This window comes from Brachypodium distachyon, chromosome 1, assembly GCF_000005505.3.
Source record: "Brachypodium distachyon strain Bd21 chromosome 1, Brachypodium_distachyon_v3.0, whole genome shotgun sequence".
NCBI lineage: Eukaryota > Viridiplantae > Streptophyta > Magnoliopsida > Poales > Poaceae > Brachypodium > Brachypodium distachyon.
This window is the reverse complement of record NC_016131.3, coordinates 63,348,098-63,362,982: the sequence shown is the minus strand read 5'-3', so window position 1 is coordinate 63,362,982 and position 14,885 is coordinate 63,348,098. Positions and strand designations below refer to the sequence as shown.

General features: G+C 45.8%; 2 protein-coding genes across 2 annotated transcripts; one reads left to right on the top strand and one right to left on the bottom strand.

Moving 5' to 3' along the window:
• The first annotated feature begins 4,554 nt into the window (after positions 1 to 4,554).
• LOC100843904 (cyanohydrin beta-glucosyltransferase) lies at positions 4,555 to 6,466 on the top strand. Its single transcript, XM_003557979.4, has 2 exons — positions 4,555 to 5,154; positions 5,250 to 6,466. Exons 1-2 carry the CDS (start codon positions 4,647 to 4,649, stop codon positions 6,182 to 6,184), a joined length of 1,443 nt encoding a protein of 480 aa, XP_003558027.1. The 5' UTR covers positions 4,555 to 4,646; the 3' UTR covers positions 6,185 to 6,466.
• A 1,354-nt stretch (positions 6,467 to 7,820) lies between these two features.
• On the bottom strand, positions 7,821 to 14,063 carry LOC100843292 (nitrate regulatory gene2 protein). The gene is made up of 6 exons (XM_003557977.4): positions 13,819 to 14,063; positions 11,061 to 12,381; positions 10,774 to 10,848; positions 9,903 to 10,117; positions 9,008 to 9,231; positions 7,821 to 8,889 (listed from the first exon to the last, which is right to left on the bottom strand). The coding sequence occupies exons 2-6, from the start codon at positions 12,253 to 12,255 to the stop codon at positions 8,235 to 8,237; spliced, it is 2,364 nt and encodes a 787-aa protein (XP_003558025.1). The 5' UTR covers positions 12,256 to 12,381; positions 13,819 to 14,063; the 3' UTR covers positions 7,821 to 8,234.
• Between the last annotated feature and the right edge of the window lie 822 nt (positions 14,064 to 14,885).

Genomic DNA, 14,885 nt, shown 5'->3' with positions numbered 1-14,885 from the left:
TCCGTATTTGTTACAGACGGCAGTTCTTGCAACTGCTCTACGCTCCACCGCCTGCTGCTCCCAGCTCGACAGCCGCCCCCAAGCTGTCCCTGCCCCCCGAACGCCGCTGGAGTTGGGGAATCCATCCTGACCGCATCGGGCAAACAACTAACAACTAACAAGGAGGGCAGAAGGGCCAGAGGAAGGTAGAGGAAAGAGACCACGGGAGGGGAGAGAGAGCACGACGGGGAGATTGATGCACATATTTTAATTTATTTTTATCTAATTGATGCACTAATACATGATACAGGAGACTCATGCATGTACGGGAAATTAAATTAAAATACGAATACATAATTTAAAGTATACTTATTACAAATATATAGATGATAAAGTTGATAAGCGTTATATGATTTCATATAGTTGTTTACAAAATCGGTTAGAAGATATGGATATAATATAGACAAGTTAACTATCGGGGATGAGATTTGGAGAATCTGCGGAAGAGAAAAAGAAATTTGAGAAGCAAATGTGGGACAGAAAATCTCCATATATAAGATTTGGGGAATGAGATTTAGGGAAACTCTTGAAGATGCTCTAAGTAGCATGGCTGCTCGTGCGGAAGAGGGACGCAGGAAGGGATGCGGTTGGCCGTCTGGCTTCGAGAGAGGTACAAAATATTAGTTTCGCTTTAAGCCGAAATAAAAAATGGTTGATATGTTTTTCATTCTTCCGTAGCAACGCACATGTCTTTTACTAGTTTTAGTTAACACAAAAGTATTCAAAGTTGAAAAATATAATGACATTGTAAATTTTTCACTTATGGGAATAGCTTGATGGAAGTAACATGCATGCATGTGCAAAATATGAGTTTTTCACTAAATAGGTGTGAACAAATTAATTATATGATGATGTGGCATGCTTGCATGTTTAGAGAAATCTAGTAGTAGGTTGCTTCTACTTAGATATAGAAGATTAAGGCATGCACCATGCATTGATTTTTTTTCTCAAAAAGCACTTCTGTCAAATTAGTTTTAGTAGCAAAAGATCCGTGAGTTGCTACGAAACAATGATTTTTTTATCAAAACGTTAAATTAAATGTTGATGTGTTTCATGAGCACATATGAATATAACGATTATGATATGTTTATTTTCGTAGGCTATACTTTGGTCTCTTTTTCTTTTGCACATGTCTTATTTCTATATCATGTGTAAATAGAAATTGACACATGCTCAAGTTTTTTTGCTCTCTACCTCCGGGTTATCATTGTTCTCACATACATTACACTTCAAAGTCATGTGTGAGCGTTTTTCAACTTTTTGGCTGAATTCGTGAAGTGATTCTCAATATAATCATGAATAATGAAGAACATGTAGCAATGATAATATTTATCACTTTCATCCGTCCAAGCCGCTCGACCTCCCAAATGGTGATGATTTAAACAGCAAAAATCGTGCCGCATAAATATTTTGCTTAAGAGCTCTTTTACGGTACCTTTCAATTACTATAGGCCGTCCAATTGTCTAGATCTAATGGTTAATATGATTTGGCACTCCATTACCCGGTCAGCGGAGTACCGACTCAAAAAATCGAGGATTACCTTGATTTAAAGGGCAAAACTGTAATCAACACATCATTTTATTCTCTCGTGAGTGATCTTACGGTACATCCAGACAGTTCCCACGTAAAAGGGAAATAATTTCACCCATGAATGAACCCCATTCCTCTTCATTACCGAACGCGCGGCCGACGGCGTGGCTCCGCAGCTTTGTCCACGGCAGGCAAGACAACAACGGCAGCGGCAGAAGTGACCACTACCAAGGATTGGGGAGGAGACGGGATAAGCGGTTGGATTCCCCACCGGTGAGTCTGTGCGCTTCGTCCGTGGCGGCCATCGGTGGCGACGGCGGTGCACTGTAAATCGGAGTGGTCGAAAAAGCAGTGAGAAACGAGGCGCCGTCGTCGGTCGACGGAGAAATGCAGCGACGCATGCAGATCAGAGAGAAGGATGAGGTTGCTTGATGGAAGAGAATCGGAGGAGGAAGCCACCAGCCCGCCATGGCGTGCGCCCGTTTGGAAATAGGCCGGGGCGGCCTGAGGAGGACGAAGCAGTTTCCTTTTCTTTTCCCATCGCACGACAGAGAAAATTAATTAATTTCCACCGCATTGCATTAGGAAGGAAAGAGGCCTAAAATACCCTGCTAAATCAATGGTCAGATTTAATTGGTACTCCCACCTCCATGTATAGAGTACCAGGGTAATGTAAAAATGCTCTTGCTTAATGGATCCTTGCCCTGTTCTCCCATTACTCCTACTCCGTACTTTATTTCTCAAATCCATTCTTCTAATATCTCTCGCTCTCCTTCTGACTATCCTCTCCATCCGCCATGAGTGTAAATCGGTCTTGGGGGCCCACGATGTCAGCGTCCAATTAATCAGCTCACCGGTTTCTCACCGGCTCTCCTCGGCTCCCGAGTTGATTTTAATGGCGGTCTCACGCCGGTTGCCATGCGGCCGCGCCCCCACGCATTCCTGACGGTTCCACCGCCCATAATCACCGCGTTCACACGCCCGCCGATTCGCATTCTGCCGATATATAAAGCAGTCGACCCCGGCGTTGCTCGGCATTCCTCTCGCCGACCTCCTCCCTCTCGCCCTCTCCTCTCCCTCGCCCTCCAACACCATGGCTGCCGGTGATGAGGACTGGCCCCGCGCGACGCTGACGCTCGAGGAGGCCAAGTCCCTCCACGAGCGCGACTACTCGGCGCCGCTTGAGTGCCGGCTGCCAACGCACTAGACGCTGAGCATCGGCAGCCTCCCGACGCCGCCAGTGCCCATGGGCCGTGCCCGGACGGCTGCCATCAACGCCCATTGGTGTCACGGGCTGACGGCGGACGAGCGCCGGGACCCGGCGTGGAACCGCGCCACCGGCGCGAACTGGGTGGTGTTGTTCGCCGCGCGCCACGCCGCCGACATCGCGTGATACGAGGGCCAAGGCCAGCTCCCCTTGCCGGGCTGGTTCAACATCGATGGCCGGTGCCGGTTCTGGCGCGGGTGCACCATGGCGTCGGTGCTGGCCCACATCGCCGCTGGCGACAACCCCTGGCTGGAGACTCTGCCGCCCGCAAGTGCCTCCGATGGGCCACCACCGGTATTGGGCCGGTCCCTCCGGCTCCAGCTCGTCCTCCCGCAGTGCCTCCTCGCCGGCGCTGCGCATCAAGGATGAGCTGGGTTTGTCCTCCCGCCGCCGGATGCCCTCGCAACCTCGCAGCCACCTCTGCTTGGTCCAGCCAAAGCCGTAGCCGGAGCCAGCCTACGAGCGCCCGACGCTTGAAAGCCGATCGGATGGCGAACCCGAGGAGTTCCCGAGGTTGCTGGCGGCGGAGTGCGCCAGCCAACGCGAGGCCGAGAAGGCAGAACGCCTCGGCTTCGGCATGATGGATGCCCAGGTCGAGGCCTGGAGTGCGAGCGAGGCCGCGAGGGAGGCGTCCGAGAAGAAGGCGGCGGGGAAGAAGCCCAAGACGGAGGTGAAGGTGGAGCCGATCAACCTCGACTCCGGTGACGCCTACCTTGCCGACTTCAATGACTAGCGCGTGGGCCGTTTTGTTTTTAATTTTAGATTTATGTAATAAAAAAATTTATGTTTAATTAAATTTCGTCAAGTTAGTTAAATTTCACCGAAGTAGTTAAATTTGCCTACTTTCAATTTTTGAGGAAGTTAGTATTGAGGACGCGGCTGGGTCACGACGGAATCCTAAAAAAATATTTGCGCCAACGCTTCCCGAAGGGCCTAAAAACGGCCGCTCAGGACGCTAAATAGAGGACGGCTGGAGATGTTCTAAGGCCAACCGCCGCTTCGGCGCCGGCAAAGAAAAACAAAATCGAACGACAAACGGAAAAAGGCTAGACGTCGGCGCGGCGAGTTGACGGAGCTGCCGACGGCAGCGCGAGCGGGTCGACTGGATGAGATGAATGCGTGGGCGCGGGTGAATCGAAGGACGAGGCGTGGGCACGGACATTAGTTCTGGAAGTTCACGTAACACCAGCAGGATTGATTAATCACTTCCCTCTTCATGTTAGAGAGGAGCCGGATCCCAGTACATGCTCGACCATCTTGGCCGGATCGTCCGGATGATGATGAATCCATGCCAGACATCGGAAGATGCAGTCACGCAGAGAAAATGGGCGCTGTCTACGGTTGATATTTGAGTGGAATATAAATCCACTTTTCCGGACACGGTTGAACTTGAACCATGCGTACGTCTCTCCACCGAAGTCTCTCGCGTAGCTGCATAGCTGCATTGATAGACAGGCAAGTCCAGAGTTCACCGTTCAGGAAGGTAGTTGGTTTGCATGAACCATGTTGTTCCACGTACACTATTCACCTCGGAAGCCTTGTTGGGCATTTTGAGTCCACCGCACGCTGCAACTACCCTTTGAATCACACGGGCTTTGATCTCTCCTCCTCTGCTGTCTCTCTCTGGGAATTTTTTTCATCAGTACGTATGTCATGTAGCACCAAATTCACAACATACTTGCAGCCACGTTGCAAGTATAAATCCTCGGATCTTTTCCTATATATATATATCTTCTACCGCCACCGCCAGTAAGCTACGCCCGAAAACGGGAGCCTGTCTGATTTAGGTGCAGAGCGATCGTCGCATATATGGCCGCCCCGGAGAAGAAGCCATGCCACGTGGTGTTGGTGCCATTCCCGGCGCACGGCCACGTGGCGCCTCACATGCAGCTCGCCCGCCTCCTCCACGCCCGTGGCATCCACGTCACGCTCGTCCACACGGAGCTACACTACCGCCGCCTCGTCCAAGCCAACAACGGCACCGTTGCAACGACAGTCAATATTCCAGGTTTCGGCGTCGAGGTCATCCCCGACGGACTGTCGCTAGAGGCACCACCGCAAACGCTTGCAGCGCACCTCGAAGCGCTGGAGCAGAACTGCTTCGAGCCGTTCAGGGAGCTTTTGCGTGCGTTGGAGGATCCCGACGACGTGCCACGGTTGAGCTGCGTCATCGCGGACGCGCCCATGTCGTTCGCTTCCCTGGCTGCGCGCGACGTTGGCGTGCCCGACGTGCAGTTCTTCACGGCGTCGGCGTGTGGGCTGATGGGGCACTTGCAGTTCGAGGAGCTCATAAAGAGGGGACTAGTTCCGCTCAAAGGTGTGTGCCATATATACTACGAGTAATTTTGATTCTTGATGAATTTCTAGACCGACCTCCATGATAGTATCCGCTAATCCCGTGTTGTTTTGTAGGAAGCAGCTACAAAACCGATGGCACCTTTGACGCCACACTAGACTGGGTGCCCGGGATGAAGGGCATGCGGCTCAAGGACATGCCGACTTTCTGCCACACTACGGACGCTGACAACGCGCTGCTCCGGATCCACGTCCGGCAGATGCACGTCGTGGCCACCTCCAAGGCCATCATCCTCAACACCTTCCACGACTATGAGAAGGACGTCGTCGACGCGCTCGCGGCTTTACTCCCGCGCATCTACACCGTCGGCCCTCTCTCCAGTATCATGGCGGCGTCGCTCACAGCGGCCCCAACGAGCAACGGCGGTGACTTCTCTGGCTTGACCGACACGGCCCCTACTAGCCTCTTGCAGGAGGACACGGGATGCATCAAGTGGCTGGACGGCAAAGAGGCTCGCTCCGTCGTGTACGTGAGCTACGGCAGCCATGCCGCGATGAGCTCCGAGAAAATTAAGGAGTTCGCGTCCGGCTTGGAGAGCTGCGGCTATCCTTACCTATGGGTTCTACGGCCGGACATGGCCGCGGACGTTGAGGTTGGCAAAAACGGGCTGGTCGTGCCTTGGTGCGCCCAGGAGGCCGTCCTAGCGCACCCAGCGGTAGGGCTTTTCGTGACGCACTGTGGGTGGAACTCGATCCTGGAGACCGTGATGGCCGGCGTGCCAGTGCTTGGGTGGCCCATGATGTCTGAGCAGACGACCAACTGCCGGCAAGTGAGCATGTCGTGGAAGATCGGAACCGAGCTGCCGCAGGAGGCACGGGGCCATGAAATCGCGGCACTGGTGAGAGAGATGATGGTAGGGAAGAAGGGGCTGGAGGCGAGGGAGACGACCCTCAAGTGGAAGAGACTTGCTGAAGATGCTACAAAAGAAGGTGGATCATCCTATGGTAACCTTGGTAGTTTCGTGGAGGATGTCCTGCATGAGGGATTCTGATCTTTTGCGTTCGTTTTATCAATTTTTTCGTACCTTATAAATTATATCAATTGGTAATTAAACACAATGAATATTTGTTGGTACTACAAAACTCTCATTTCAGCAATGTAAAAGAAGTCGCAGACCGTTCTTCATTCCATCCGTAGAAAATTGTTGGTGGCCTAATGAACGCCACGGGCAGAGAGAAGCCCCGTTGGTGAGCTATCAATGTAACCCATGGGTGTTGTGTGGAGAAACCGTTTGTGACATATATAGCCATGTCATGGACATTTGTAGCTAAAATCACATCGGAGGTTCATAAAGTTGACAGTTAGGAACAATTTAGTTCATAAACTTGCAAATTGTGCATTTGTCACCATAAAGTTGGTACATGTGGGACTATTTCAGTCCAAATCGCATTTTAGAGCTCAAATCTACTATGTGGCGACTGATGTGGCCATTAAGAAAGTTCGGAGGAGGATTTCCAGCAAACTTATGACTCTGAAAATTCCAAATAACCAGGGAAGCTTTTCCCAATCCCTAACCCTAGCAAGCTCGCACACCCGTTGCGCATGAGCAGTGCAAGAGTCCAAGGCATGGATGATTTTGCCAAAAAGAAAACTAGCTAACATCGGCAAGTTTTTTCGCTGTCATTTGATGAGCTCGTTGGCATAGGAGGGGTTATTTGGATTCTCATATGAAATTCCAATTACCACGTTAGTCGCGACGTGGCACATTTGAGTTCCAAAACACGATTTTAACTAAAAGTGTTGTCGTCAACCATATTTAGAGGGAAAATGCACAATTTATGTAAGATTAAGGATTAAATTGTTCTGATCTGCCAAATTTATGGACCTATGATGTGATTTCCTCCCCATAAATTTATTAGCATCTTCATGTTTTTTTTTAAGGAATACCATATGGCTGACTTTATTAATTGGCAAAAATAGTTACATCCTCAACGAGTACATCCACAAGGAAGTTAGGAGGATCCGACTGCCACACACGCACTAAAGGACCATCGGCCTTACTAACTAAAACATGCGCTGCCCTATTAGATTTTATTGGACAATGCATAAAACAAACATCGGCAAAACCACGACTAATAAAAGAGTAATCTTCAAAAATGGCCGCCGCCGGTCCTAGTGAATTATTTGGAAACTCCATAGCGTCGATAACCGTCATACAATCAGAATAGACGATGATTCGGTTGCATCCCATCGAGGCATCGACTCAGCGAGGACAAGACTACCTCGGAGGGCCATTGCTTCCGCCATACCTGCGTCGAACTTGTTGTTTGATGCTGCCAAAAAAAAACCGCGATCATCCCAAATAATGGTGCATAGACGAGCTTTTCGCATCGTGTTGGACCGGCTGTTGTGTTCAGCCTCCGGCCGCCACTTTCTTCCAGCGTTGTATTCGATCTTGTTGCATTAATGCATTATGCCTTTGGTTCCCTTTTTCTAATATTGCATGGCTGAACTCCTGCATTTCCCGCCAAGGAAGAAAGTAAAAACTGTAGCCAGCAGAGATGCACCGATTGCCCTAGTATTCATTCACCGGAATAATGACACCATTTCCCAGTACATGATTGAACCGGAAACACAGCTCAAATTGAACATAACACTACTCCATCCCTAAAGCAAAACGCCCGCAATTAGGAGAATGAAATTGCACGCAGATACAATTTGCACTGTATGAAATGTTCAAATCTTACACAGATACAGAAAATGGAACCTCATATACTGATATAACCCAGGAAAAATATACATGCTATATCCGCCCAACCCCGTCTTATTAATATACCTACATTCCACATTTACATCCCCAGATTAAGGCTGCATGGCATTAGCCAGAAGCCCCGAAATCTACGTATTTATCATCCTCCGCCCACCTAGAATATACATGGTTATCTTGCAAGTTGCAATTTACAAAAAATGATGATAGTGGTCTGTGCCCTGTTATTTCAACAGACAAATATACACATGGACGATTTACTTATCCATCTCTAGTGACTTCGTTAATATGTTCCATTCCAGAAATTAGAGCCAATGGATTGCCTCCGCCAAAGTTACTTGTTATATTTCTCATAATTGTACTTCGCCTTGTTAATTTTCTCTTTTAGTTCCATATATTTGTGCAGTGAAACATCTGAGAAGACTTCAAGCTTCCCTAGGAATGTCCCCAAGCTTGACTGTAAATCCGTAGGAGGAACATTTTTATGGATCCCCCCCATTTCTTCGTTCAATCCTCCATTATGGGCTAGTGAGAAGGTGGACCTTGAACCCCCACGCCTCTTCTCTTGGCGAGGCACACAATGGTTTACATCAGCAATAAGAACTTTAATAGCATCTTCCAAGTCTTTGATTGGTAAATCTTTCAATAACTCAAGCCACTGCTCGCAGATTGTAAATATGGGCGCAACATCAAATTCTGTTATTTGAATATCAGCGTCCTTCCTCTTCCTGGACTTTTTCTTCTTCCTTAGTGATTTCACGCATTTGAGTAACCATGAATTGAGGCTATTCAAGTAAGATCTGTGCGATCCTACCCATCTCTGGAAGTTTGAACATAAAGTGTTTAGTTCAACCTGGAGGAGTAGAGCTGCTTGGAACTGTGATTCCGACCGAATTACAACCTTCATGTTGCCACTATGGGATACTAGCTTAATAATCTCGTGTTGTTGCCGGTGACACTCGAGCATCGTTGCCCACATGCGATTCAAACTGCAAGAAGATGAATATTTTAGCCAAGAACAAATATTATACAAAGCTCGTCCCACGAATTGCCAATTGAATTGCAATATGCATTTAGCTTGGTACAAACTGGATTAAAAGCCAATACCTTCCAATTAACTCCTCCAGCTGTGGTTGGAGCTCTTTGTCCCTAAGATCCTCTATGTTCTTCGAAATCATGTCAATTCTTTGAACAGCCACTAAAATTCTGGAGTACAAGTCCTTCACAACAGCACGGGTTCTATCAATACTCATTTGGCTTTCTCCTCTTGATTCCTGGTGTCTCAAGTGCCTACATTTCTCATCATACTGTCTGCAAATTGTACCACTGGCCTGAAGGCAATACAAAGTTAGCTTTTAAAGGAATACCCTGGTATAACTTCCTAATCAGCCAATTCAGACTTAATGCAAAAAAAGACATGGAGAAGAGACATATATTCAGGAATATCAGTACAAATAATTCAAGCAAAGGAAATAGGAATGCTACAAACTGCTAAATGAACATTTAAGTGGGTATTGTTACTGAAAAATTATATGGTCCTAGACTATATGAAAATTATACTCCAGTGGATAAGAGGGACTGGACACTTGCAGTGGCTATAGGCTTAAAGCAGTCTGTACAGTTGCCGTGATGTAGGGGACTAGAGGCGCACACTAAGGCCAACTATAGCTTATCACCTTTCAATACAGTACAACATTTCAGGCTCTCATATGATCCATTTGTTGCATACTGTGTCCATCTTCCATTTTGAATCATTACTCCAAGACTTGTGATAAGACGAGCAGCAAAAAATAATTGCAATGCAAAGATGCGTTATTCTATTTAAGATTTTTTTTTAATTAACTTCATCTGCAAATATTTCACTGCTATCTTCTATCGACTATAAAAAAGTAGTAAGTAGTTCACTGATAAGCTTCTGCTACATGGTATTTAAAACACTGGTTAGAATAGACAACTAAAAATGAGTACCACGGTAAAAGGACCAGCCAAAATATGCTTTTACCTTAACTTCATCATAAAGCTTTCTCTCCCATGCATACAATCTATCCAGCGTGGAAGCGTGACTGCCAGAATTCATGTATACACCACTGAAGATATTTCCAGTGAGACCATCAACATCAACTTTTGATGCATCCCCAAGAGGGTTCCTAGAAGACGAAGAGTGTGAAGACATTGATCTATGCCAGGTAAGATACTTCACTTCAGCCTGAGGAGGAGCTGCATTAAAACATAAGACATTTGTCTGTCATGTTGCGTGGAAATAGGGAGTGAGCCAAGTTCACTTGGTTAAGGGAGTGGATGTACAATCCCAACACCTGGGTTTAAGTCTTCAATGATATGAAATTAGGTTCCTGTTTATACTGTAGGGGTCTCCCTTATAGTTCTTTTTTTTTTCAAAAAAGTCGGGTGGAAGTAGGAGCTCTACCCTCTACCATCAACAACAGAAGATAACAGGTGAAATAATTAAGATTCTTTTTAGAGAACGTGCAAACGCTTCGCACATTTATCAACAAGAAGAAAATAATCAAGATTTTCCTCATGTAGGGTGAAGACATACCCCCCTCCCCACCCACACACCTGTATTCAGACCTTCTCAACTTCAATTACTTATAAGTATAAATGACAATTATATAGTTTTACCAATAGGTTAGGTTAGCATAATCAATGATCAAACTCTATATAGGAGACCAAAACGTAAACAATGAAGGTTGACCTATATTGCTAAAAGCCTAACATACCATTTTTTGGTAGGTAGAAATACAACTGAACTTAACAGAAGATCACAGATCATGTATGATACAAAGATGATTCACAGGGACTAGAATTGTGTGCTCCGAAACGGAAAGACGGATCACTAGAGTTAAAAAGCTTACGTTGAGGAACAGGGACTTCCTCCCTGCAGCAAGCAAAGAATGTTGCAAAAAAGCCTGATGCCTTTAATCCATGCGCTGTATCAGAATTACTTAAGTTAATCCAAGTTGTATGAACTATAAAAAGAAGGTATGGCAAATAATAATAGTAATGGGTACAAAGATTTTTTTTAATATAATTTCACATTATTATGTTTCTGCACCCAAAACCTTCCTATCATTATTTTCTTTTTGAAGCAAAGCTCCAATCAAAATATTACAGAACAGTAATCTAAATATTGAAAAGTAACCTTTTTCTTTAGGTAGCAAAGGGCGGAAATTGACTTTATCTGCTTCAAGCATCCTTGGTACTTCTTTCCCAGAATCAGAAGCCTTAATAAATAAGATTTCAACCTCTTTCATGGATGTATACAAGTCCTTCACCTCATTTCTTACGACATGAAAAGGTTCCTTGGATTTTCCATTCATAGTAAGAGCAGCAACTGAAGATGCCACTTCTTTGACAGGGCTTGTCACAGGGCTTTCATCAGTTTCATACATGCTAATGTCAAGTACCCTGTTGTCATTTTTTGGCTTGTCAGTTTTAGAATCAATATTTTCCAAAGCAACCTTTTCAGAAGCAATATGTGCAGGTGACTGCTTAGCTACAGTGTTTTCAACAGGTGTATCATTGCGGTTTTTGAACACCCGTACTAAAGGTTCAGATGATGGTTTGTCGAAATCATCTTCTGACTCTGCAAAATCATCCTCTCGGCCACTCATACTAGATTTCTCTCCATCTTTCACATCTGGAGTTTTCTCCTGTTGGGGGCTACTAATATCACCAACATGAGCATGGGACTTCTCCAATTCCTCCTCGAGCTCAGGAATTCCTTCTTTCTCCCTAAGGCGCCTAATATCATCAGCATTTTCAAAATCGTGACCAGACTCCTTCTCATCATGAAATGACAACTGGCTCTCGACAGGATGAAAAAGGCCAAAGTAATCCCATGGTGGTGTCCCTGGAGGAGCTTCAAATGTGGAGCTATCATCCAGATCATGTACAGGTTGTATTGGAACAGGGGATGAGGTTTGCAGAGTTGCTGTTACAGGAACAGGCACCTTTTCTTCAACAGTCCTCACTGGGTTCCTCCCAGCTTTCATATGACTGACATGGAAATGTCTTGAAGAAAACGGGGATGCAGCTGGGGAGAAAGAGTCGCTAGCCTGATGTGACACAGATGGGGATAGGTTCATCGATCTCTGCCTAATGGCAGGAGGCTCTGGTGTTGCGGATGTTGATGTGTACAGCGAAGAATCTGTTGGCACATCAGGTTCTACAAATTTTCTCAGAGCAAACCCTGTATGTCTCAGTGATTGAATATAAGCAAAGTGAGCAGCTGCAAGTGCACATCTTCCATCAAGTGCTTCTCTAACATAACGTTTTCTTTCCTGGCACAGCACAAGGGCCTTGTCATCTTCATTCTTTGCTCTGGTAGAACCCATTTTAATGTGTATTGCTCTCAGTGTGGAATAAAATTTGCAAGAACATGCAAAGTCACGGCCATAAACTGCAGATCAAAGCTAGTATTGTGGAGGATGCTCTGATAAGAAACAGTGCCAGACAGCGACCTGCATTTCCATATATTGAAGAATTTGTGATCAGATTATATCCTAAAGTTTACTTAGCTGACAAGGACGATAGATGGATTGATGTCTCATCAGCAACTGTGCATACATTTAGAGTTGGTCTATCCAGCAGAAATATAAATTGTACTTATCATTCCATATGCTAAATGTTGAAAAATACAAGCTGGCATGTACTTCTCAAACTGACCACGCCAAAATTCAACAATGTGTGAATTCAGTTCATTTGTTTCAGAACTCGGAAGCAAGCACTTTGGTTAACACCTGGCAAATCACTTTTCTAGCTTGCTCAAATCAGACCCAAAAATCAGCACTAATGATGGCCTTATGGTGTACATAGATTCGAACAGAAGTAAGGAGAACAAAATGAGCAATTAACCAGATATGATCCTGGATTACCAGAAGACTGATTCCCAAGACCACAATGATATAAAATGAAAAGCTCATAAATATGCATTTACTAAAAACAGGGAGATGGAGATGACCAACTTCAATTTATTTTCGATAACAGGTATTATTATTAATGCATCAAGAAGATAAATAATACACCAGGCTGCCGCAGCAATACAAATGTCAAGAGGTTGGGACATCAAGGATGCACACAGCCAAATTAAAAGACCAACCCCAATTAAACGACCAAGCAGGTTGCATGGCCTCTAAATCCTCAATAGAACAATTAAACCGAGTAAGGCACAGCAAACTCATAGCTTATCTCACAGAGAAACATATAGCATTACAAGTACCACAACTAGCAAAACCTAATTCATCCAGTACTCCACTACATTAATCTGTTAAAAACCAAGTGTACCTGCTCAATATTGCAAAAGCCATGTGAGGTAGCAGATTGGTTTTTTTGGGGGATTCTCAAACAGCATGAGACTAATCTAAGTTAATTCCAGCCTTCCAGGCACGTCCAATTCATTTAGTCATCACGTCCAATTCTCCAACCGAGGCACCGTCAAAACCAATCCATACAGTCACAAAGAGTACAACCATGGAATAAAGAAACGAAGACGCATAGAAGAAGGAAAAGTTGGAGCTTTACCAATCCCAATCCGGCCAGCAAACACTAAGTAAAATTAACTCAGTCAGCACACTCCCACAACCCAATTCAGACCCCCCCGGCGCGGCAGGTTAATCAAGCCATCATCCACCCCGTTCTGTATTACTGTTAGTACACCCTAACTCTGAAGTCTGAACCAAGAAGAACTGATCTTCAGCGCGTACTAACAACGCAGACGAAACAGAACCCCCCACAGAAACATCAAAGATCCGGTTTTCGCCTCGCAGCGACCATCGAAAACACAGGTATCGTATCAACCAATTCACCCACCCCCAGCGCAGGTCGCACCGCAATTGGACTAATCAACGCGGAGCAACCACCCAGATGAAAATCCGGCGAAAATTCTACAAGAGAATCACCTGGCTGGGCCGCGAAGTGGGCCGGGAGCAGGGCAGGATCTCGGGTGCGGCAGCTCCGGCCGGGGAGGTCGGCACTGGTCGTCGTCGAGCGCGGTGGCGAGAGGAGGAGAGAAGCTTCGGAGATGATGAGCAGGTGTGGGGCGGTGCCTCTTGCCTGCGAGCGCTCTGCGGCAGATGGGAGATGCCTGAAGCGTGGGCGTGGGGTCACTGGCGGTTGGGACCCTTGGCGCGGAGTCGGCTGGGGAGAGCAAAGCGTGTGGGCGTAGCAGCTGTGAGGCCACGAGGGTCGAGCCGAAAGGCGAGACGACGGCTGGCATTTGTTCTCTTGCCTTCTTTTCCGCTGGAATATATGAATTTTGTGGCGTCGCATTGGCATAGCACGATCCGTCCAGTTTGTTCTGATATTTTTTCGATTTTGCTTGCGAATTAGTATCACGCAGACGAAAATTAAAGGAGGGATCGCTTTTGTGAAAGAAAATAAGGTCGTTATATCCCAAAAATAAAGGAGGAATCGTTAGAGAATTGAATAAAATGTAAGTGATTAGAAATTTAACCTTTCATGTAAGCCTTTTCTTTGAGATCTAATGTGTGAGATTAAAAGTTTTCAAGTTTTCACTTAAGAGATTTTCACCTGATACGTCGCCACATACATACTCACTATCCAGTCGCATCTAGTTTAGAATAAGACCTCTGATCTTACAAGATCTGTGTTTGTAAGTATGGATGTAGGAAGTCGCTGGAGTAATAAATCTGTCCAACCTTCTCTAATAAAAAGAAGGTTTCCCAAGATAATAGTATTTTATTCTCTAAAGCACAGACGTTGGATGAACATAACAACATGCCCACTAGAATATCCCATATGTTGCATGCTAGGAGAAAAATGCTTCAACATTTTAGGTGTACCTAGTAGGACTTATGATTTCATTGTACAAACCGTGGGTTAAAAATGGAGTCTGAGGCCATTTTACATTTAGTCATACAACATATTTTTTATAAGGCCATGTACTCCCAATATGTTGTCTCTTTATTAAGGGTATCCAAATCCGGTATGTCGTCATTCACATACC